General features: G+C 32.8%; 1 protein-coding gene across 2 annotated transcripts; it reads left to right on the top strand.

The window, feature by feature from the left end:
- Positions 1,437–7,009, top strand: LOC107639344 (galactokinase). 2 transcript variants are annotated; one of them, XM_016342820.2, is made up of 13 exons: positions 1,437–1,761; positions 1,951–2,129; positions 2,302–2,348; positions 2,541–2,635; positions 2,777–2,859; positions 3,533–3,601; positions 4,211–4,396; positions 4,736–4,870; positions 5,057–5,191; positions 5,638–5,708; positions 6,096–6,173; positions 6,316–6,457; positions 6,553–7,009. In XM_016342820.2, the coding sequence occupies exons 1-13, from the start codon at positions 1,599–1,601 to the stop codon at positions 6,661–6,663; spliced, it is 1,494 nt and encodes a 497-aa protein (XP_016198306.1). In that variant the 5' UTR covers positions 1,437–1,598; the 3' UTR covers positions 6,664–7,009. The 2 variants fall into 2 exon arrangements, with proteins under 2 accessions (XP_016198306.1, XP_020961063.1); XM_021105404.1 differs by lacking the exon at positions 3,533–3,601.

Genomic DNA, 8,562 nt, shown 5'->3' on the forward strand with positions numbered 1-8,562 from the left:
AAATGAAATCGTAGGATCCGAGTTTCCTTTTTTAATATTAATTTAAATCTGCCAATGATGATAAACAGTGGGTCTGATATAGAGTTATTGAAAATATAAAAGTGTGCAACTCGTTCAACACTCTCAGATTCCGTGTTCTTCTTCAAGCTTGCTCGTCTTCTTCCTCTAGTTCTCTGGTATTTGTATTTTTCTCCTTCATGGTATGTAATCCAAAAATTTGTTAACGTGGTTTCTGTTATTATTTAGTAGAGTGAGAGAAATGGATGATAAAAGTACTTTTGAAAGTGTATTATTTTGGATGATAGAGTACAAAAATAATACACATTTCTATTCAGCTTCTAACAATAACAACAACAATAATAAACTTCCTAACAATAATAATTTTAATTATAAAATATTAAAAAAATTCAAAAAAAAAGCTACATCTGGTAAAAATGATAATAATTTCTAAATTCAATTTCTAACCACAACAATAATAATTAACCACCTAACAATAATAATTATAATTACGGAATATAAAAAAATTAAAAATTTTTTTTTACATATTTTGGATGATTGAGAGGACGATCAAGTGAAAACGGATGGTGAGTGCGGGGGCTTAATGTTGGGTAGGGCACCGTTGGGGGAGCCAACTGAGCGCGACAAGTGGCAGGAGAAGCACAAGTTGGAGGGTTCGTTTTCTCACCTACAACACGGACTGTCCGAGTCATACAAGACACACGGTCTGATTTGTGGTTTACCTGACACCACACTCAGGTGAAGCACCCTTCTCCATAAAGACATCCAACACATACTATACTTCCATATGAAAATTAAAAAGCGACCAATTCACTATTAAAAAAATTCAGTTACTGATAATAAAATTCTTAAAATAACTAATAAATATTATATTTTTTATAAATAACAAAAAAATTTTGTATTTAGTAAATAACTTATCTTATAAATTTTTCGAAAATTTATTTGTTGTTATTATTTTTTAAAATTCTTTTTGTAAGTAATGTGAACTTTGGCTACTATTTGATAGTTTACTCTAGAATTTATATGCTCATAGTTGTCTAAAATTTTGGGAATGTATAATTGAATTCAATTTCAAAATCCTGAAAAGATTCATAATTCAGATTGATTGAGTGGGGTTATTTCTGCTTGGAAACATATTAAAAAGGTAATACGAGAATTAAGTGGATCTGACAACAACAATCGGGATTAAAAGTTCCTACTTAGTTGTTCATCCACTCACTTACCATCATTAGTTGCAATTCGTGATTAATTAATTATTCAATTTACAAAAAAGTTTAAAATCTTAAATCCTTAATAATAATTGTTATTGTTATTTTTCTCAAATGATAAGGGGAATAATTCTCTGTCTATTAGTGCTACGTGTAAACAACCCTACGTGTTTTCAGTGGTAATCATCACTCGCCACTACAAATAAAACAAAACGCTTCAATTTTCAAAGTCGTTTAACAGATAAATAAATAAAAACACTGAAATCTGAAAACTCGCTTCTAAAGTGAGAGAAAGAGAGAAAAACATAAACAGAAAGCGAAAGCTGAAGAGAGATTCTGCATTTTGAATCAGGAAACAAAGAGAAGAGAAGAATGGCGAAACACGAGGAGCTTCCGATCCCCATTTTCCAAAGCTTGAACGATGTCTATGGCGAAGGCTCTCAGCTCGAAGAAGCTAAGCTCCGCTTTGACACGGCCAAGTCCAAGTTTCAAGAATTCTTCGGTCACGCGCCTCAACTCTTCGCTCGCTCACCTGGTTCGTTCATTCTTTCTCTCTCTATTGAACATTTTCATGTCAGCATGTGTGTTTGCATGGATATGCATTGGTTACGGATCTTCGTGAATCGCGAGATTGATTCATTTTCTGTGTGTTTTAATTAATTAATTAATTAATTAATTAGATTAATTATGAATATGTTTATTGTTATTGTTTGCGGTGGTGCAGGGAGAGTGAACTTGATTGGGGAGCACATTGACTATGAAGGATATTCGGTGTTGCCTATGGCAATTCGTCAAGATACGATCGTGGCAATTCGGAAGAATGAAAGCAGCAAGAAGCTTAGGATCGCTAATGTTAATGATAAAAAGTATTCCATGTGCACTTACCCTGCTGACCCCAACCAGGTCCATCCTCAATTCAATTCTTCAATTCCTCTTTGTTTTTGCGTTTTTTTTTAATTATTATTATTATTATTCTAACTTCTAAGAGTGGATGTTTACCGTTTATTTGAAGATTCAGTTTACCAATAAGATAGTTCTGTTTTGTTAATATACTCTGGGTTTCAATTTTGAGCAGCAACTCGATTTGAAGAATCACAAATGGGGCCACTATTTTATTTGTGGGTGAGTTCATTTTGGTTTATGTTTCTTTTTTCTTCCTAATTCTTAAGCAAAACAAAAAAGTATTGAATGCATTAGGAGGATAAATCATTAAAATAGATGCCAATGATATTCTCTATTTGCTAAACAAGAAATAATTAGTAGCATTTTTTTTAAATGAATTCTTAATATTATCTGTCTATATGGTTTCTGTAGGTACAAAGGTTTCTACGACTATGCAAAAGCAAAAGGGGTGAATGTTGGCCCACCAGTTGGACTTGATGTTGTTATTGATGGAATTGTGCCAACAGGTGTGCTCATTGATCCAAATTAGAATGTCACCAATGATATCAAAGTTTAGCTCAAGTGATCACCATCATTATCTTTCTTGCTCTATTGGAGATGATGAGAGAAACATAATTTATTAATCTATTCACTATTTATTTTTATAGGTTCTGGACTATCAAGTTCTGCAGCATTTGTTTGTTCTTCCACAATTGCTATTATGGCTGCTTTTGATGCTAACTTCCCAAAGGTCTGCATTTTCTACTTGATTGTAAATACTATTTTGCCCTTCAGGGGGAGCTTGCAAATTTATCTGGTTAAAATTTGCATGGATAAATTATTTGTAACATCTTGTTGGACTTTTTATCTTTTAACTGTAATAATTATTTTTTTAAGAAAATAGAAGTGAAACTGTCTGTATCATTCAGGTAACAAAAGAGAAAGAGCTTGTTAAACCTTTTAGATGTGCCCATCCGGATTAACTTATGCCACATCAACTTTATGAAAAAAATCTATTTGATACAGTGCCCCCATTGACATGATAGTGTTACTGGAATTCCAATTCTTACACTCTTAGAAAATCAGATCTAGTCATCAATTCAAATATCAAACTGAGGCTATCGAAGTTGTTTCAGAAATCTTTATCCTCCATGCTTTGTTGATTTTCATGATCTTTTTTATTTTTTTTAGTATGACTATTATCTGAGATACATTTCGAATAGACCTTCTTAGTGTCAGGTTGTGCCAACTAAATGAATTAACTTATTTATCTATCTGTCACAATGAAGATATGCTAGGATAAATGGACAATTACCATCTTGTTGAATTCATGTATTTTTTTATAATTAATTATGTAATGTATGTATTTAACATTTTTTTTCCTGGTTTTGTACCTAACATACATTATCCTATATTGTTGACAGAAAGAAATTGCACAAGTTACATGTGACTGTGAACGATATGTCGGGACCCAATCTGGTGGGATGGATCAGGTTGGGTACATCTTTTCTCATACGTATGTTTTATACCAATTTTAATGCAGATGTAGAGTTTAATTTTGATGCATTGATAGTGTAAAGCGTTTTACACAGTTGTGCAATCACATTCGTTCTTTTCGATAATCATTCACGCGGTCAGTGTAAAAAGTAGTTATTTTTACTGATGTGACGTTACGTAATTGGATGCACGTGTAAAACTATTTTACACTTACAGTGCATCAAAATTAAATTCTGCAAATGTATGCTGATTACTTATCACTAATGCAGGTTTGGTCTTTTATTCCAAATCTCCTCCCTGTGGAGTGGCCTTCATAAATATTGCATTGTAGCTTCTTACTCTCTTTTTACTCATTAGCCACTATAATAGATATCTCAATTTGAAAATGCTAGTTGAGACCTAAATTTTTTGTAGAAGTCATTTGCATCAAGTCATTAGTGCATTATTCTGTATCCAGTCAGCCCTTTTGTTTGTGAATAAATTTTAATTGTTACGTGATTCACAGCATTTTTATCCAGCACATGAATTCCTACATTTGTTGCTCTTTCCTGGACATTCTGGCATGTAACCTAGACTTAACTTTTCCCCTTTGTTTTACTTGACAGGCAATCTCTGTCATGGCCAAAACTGGCTTTGCAGAGCTGATTGATTTCAACCCAATTCGTGCAACTGATGTGCAACTTCCTGCTGGCGGGACTTTTGTGATAGCCCATTCTTTGGCAGAGTCTCAGAAGGCTGTTACTGCTGCTACAAATTATAATAATAGGGTTGTTGAATGCCGTTTGGCTTCTGTAAGTACATTTCAGACTAATCGATGTTATTTGTTGTATCTTCTTGTATTATTTCTGTAGCAACCTTCCATGATCGACCTATATCTTATATCCACCACTAGCATTTTTTTATCTCTCAATAAGATTTAACTTGTAAGTTCTTGAATATCCTAGCATCTAAATGTTTATATCTATTTATTGAACAAGATAATACCATTATCTCTTCATTTCTGCTATTTCTGGCCCTTTTTCCTAGAACTGCTAATTTGGTGTCTGTCAAATGCTTATTGCTTAGGCTAACTAGCTAATCCTATTGTGTTGTTAACTATATTAATAGAGTGCTTCTTTTAAATTTTCCAGATTGTGCTTGGTATAAAGTTGGGACTGAATCCCAAAGAGGCAATGTCAAAAGTGAGCACATTGTCTGACGTTGAAGGATTATGTGTACAATTTGCTGGTAAACATAATTCCTCTGATCCAGTACTTGCTGTCAAGGTAATTTTACCTGGTATTATGCCATCTATAATATTGGACAAGCAAGACATGTTGTTTCTTTCTTCTTTCTAAACTTTATATTATGAATATTTTGTTTCAATTGATATAAAATTTACCTTTTTTCTTAAGTTCATAGAAATTGTTAGCATTTTCCTGTTTAAAATCTTAACTATGTTCTGGGTACAGGAATATTTGAAGGAAGAACCATATACAGCTGAAGAAATCGAGGCAATTACGGGTGAAAAGTTGAGGTCATTTTTGGGCAGCAATGCTGCTTATGTGGAAGTTTTAAAAGTTGCAAAGCACTACAAATTACATCAGGTTCTTTTCTAATCCTCATTAGCAAAGTTATTGAGATCTGATTCTTATGTTATCACTTGGTTGATAACTTTTAATATGGTATCAACTGTTCATCTAGTTCTGCTCTCTCTTGATTAGTGACTACTGTAATGCTGTAGGGTCATTTCTGATTATCTAGATTGCATTTGCACCCGTGTAGTGGAGACACTTTCTCTCATTTGTATTACCATGCTGCAATTCTGAACATAACTTTTCTTGTTAATTATTTGGTTTGAAACCTATAGTTTTGTACGGAATTAGTCATGCTTTTTGGTTCAGGATTTCTTTAATAATTGAAAACTGCTGATCAGATAGTTTGTGCACCTTTTGATTATATTCTTGATTATTTAGAGTTCATGTATGATTTTCTCCAATTATATGATATCTAACTATTTCCTGTGCCTTTGCATTGATGCATTTATTCTTAGAGAGCTGCTCATGTTTATTCGGAAGCCAGGAGGGTGCACGCTTTCAAGGACGTTGTATCATCAAATCTAAGGTGAGATCGAACCCTTGTTCTTTTATTAGTGTTTCATTTTCTGTGCTCTTGATTATTATTATTCGCATCACATATTTCTTGATTGCTTAAAGCTTCTAGAAGAATTGTCCAAGTATTTGGTAGTTCATTTGCAAAGGGATAAAAAACACTCATTTACAGATCATTTTAACCCTGGAAAATTTAAGTTACAGTTAAATCTGAATTCTGTTTGATTGAACATTTTTATTTTACTGTATGAATAGTACATGATAGGAGTTAAAGTTATTTGTCTTTCTGTTTTCATCAACATGATGGCAAATTGGCAAGGACTTACCTGTTTGTCTATTTTGTAATTCTTTTGCGTGTGCGCATAAATTTTGTGGAAGTTAACTTCTCAATTCTTTTCAGTGATGAGGAGATGCTAAAGAAGCTTGGTGACCTAATGAACGAGAGTCATTATAGCTGCAGCGTTTTATATGAATGCAGGTATTGGCAGCATACTTATACTTGCTTTCAAAATTTTTGACAGAATGAGGAATAGTTCTTGGAAACTTTACTTTCCCTTCTTGGCATGAAAGTTGATCTTTTTCTTCGTTATGTTTAAAATATTTTTTGTTGATTGAATCAGCTGTCCTGAGTTGGAAGAACTCGTAAAAGTTTCTCGTGAGAATGGTGCCCTTGGGGCAAGGCTTACTGGAGCTGGATGGGGTGGCTGTGCTGTTGCTTTGGTGAAAGAGAGCATAGTCCCACAGTATATCCTTAATTTGAAGGTTTGCATCCCTACAATACTAGGCTGCCTAAATCATTGAGAATTTGTAATTATTAATTAACATGTCTTTAACAATGGATTCTTTATACGTTGCAGGAACATTATTTCCAAAAGAGGATTGACAAGGGTGTTATCAAGAAGGACGACCTTGGTCTTTATCTTTTTGCTTCGAAGCCATCAAGTGGTGCTGCCATCTTCAAGTTTTAATTTATTTCCTTTTATGATTGAAAGTTGTGAAACATATATGGTATTTTTTAGATCTTAATAAATTGCTTATGGTCTATATGGAGTAATAAGGTTAGAGGCTCCTTGATTTGCTTCATAGTTGCTTTTGATATACTAGCTTGTATAGCCAAAACGATTAATTTTGTTGATAATTCTTAAATCCATCTAGTATATTTTCCTTTTAGTGCAGTCAATTATAGAAACATGATTAACGTGGTGGTTCTATTAGCTCTGCTGATCTGACAGACTTATGTTTATGTTTCAATTTCAGTGCTGGGGCCTCCAAATCTTGTAATATCGAAACCCACATGCATTTGTACCTTTGTCATTGAACATGTAGAAATAAGCTGCACGTGTTATGCCAAAGGTTCTTTTCATTGGTTTGTTCTGCCCCCAAGGATGCAACCCTTAAATCTAAATGAAATACAAGGAACCCCACACAACAGCTACATCTATACGACGTATCCAAAGAACTATTAACGATAAACTAACAATATTCTATAGGCTACGATGAATTAACGTTAAATTTTGATTGATCAAGGAAAAGAGTCCATCCTCTCAAGAAATTCAAGGTCTCACTTTGAATCCCAACGTCCTGGTGATTAAAGCAGCTTTATTTAGGGGAAGAATTAGAAGTATTCGTTCTATGTGAATACAGTTCTGATTCATTTATCGTTGAGCATAAGAATAAATTACCATTTGTATTCTTGAAAGATATAAACGCTGATAAATGTATTTATATAAGAATAAAACGATAATTGTACTCACGAAAGATAGTTTTCGTGTGCCAAGAATACTCTAACGGACCAATTGTGTAACCAATGTCTGGATACTCTTAGTACACGAAAGCCATCTTTCATGATTATAATGGTCGTTTTATTTTTATATGAGTACATTTGTCAGGATCTGTATCTTTTATGGGTACAAATAGTAATTTATTCTTGAGCATAATAAATTATATTAAATGGAATGCAATAAATATTTTCGCAAGGAATAATCTTTTGTAGATGCTCAGCATATCTCTCGCTAAGTTTGGTGGACTGGTCCTACTGTCACGTCCCATTACCCTGCGGACTCAGTTCATGAACCTTGAAGCCATTTTCTTATCAAATAAAAGTTATACTTACAAGGAAATAATACCAAAAAGAAAATAATAATCATACTAGCTAAATAATAATAAACCTATCATGGCAATGAAATCTGGTTACTGAAAACAAGTTATTTTCCATATAAGCATGTAATGTAAGTTTCACTGTTCAGTTTGTTGGGTATAACATCATTGTTTTTCACTAGCTATAGAACTATATATTAGATTCTATAATGAACGAAATTTGCAGTATTGCACATGCTTAACGAAATAGCACCGAAGATGCGTAGAGTGATAAACGTGTTTCAAATCTGAATCCTTTACGACCTGGGGGAAATTAAAAAATAAAAAAAGAAAAAGAGAAGATTTTTTATAAAAAAGAAAAGGTAAACCTTTACCCTTTCTGTTTTTGTCCTAAAATTTTTATTTCTTATATATCACTACCAGATAATCTGATATGAGTGATATCCTGAGGTTGTGGAGTCCAATGCAGAGACTTCTTTTTTGATGATAATCATTGCAGATATTTCTTTTGTTATAAATAATAATAGATAATAGATAGATACAACTCTGCATATCATTAACCCAAAAAAAATTGTCGGTGTAGCATCAACGATCAATAATGAATTAATGACGCTATTTAAGGTTTTATGTGAATTACTCCACCGATAGTGGATACACATACACATGATAAATTGTTTAAAATAAAATCAAACAATAAGAAGAAAGAAATAATTTTTTTAAAGATTTAACTAACATAGATATTTGGAAAATACAAGTTAAAATTATTAATA

This window comes from Arachis ipaensis, chromosome B01 (genome assembly GCF_000816755.2).
Source record: "Arachis ipaensis cultivar K30076 chromosome B01, Araip1.1, whole genome shotgun sequence".
Taxonomy (NCBI): domain Eukaryota; kingdom Viridiplantae; phylum Streptophyta; class Magnoliopsida; order Fabales; family Fabaceae; genus Arachis; species Arachis ipaensis.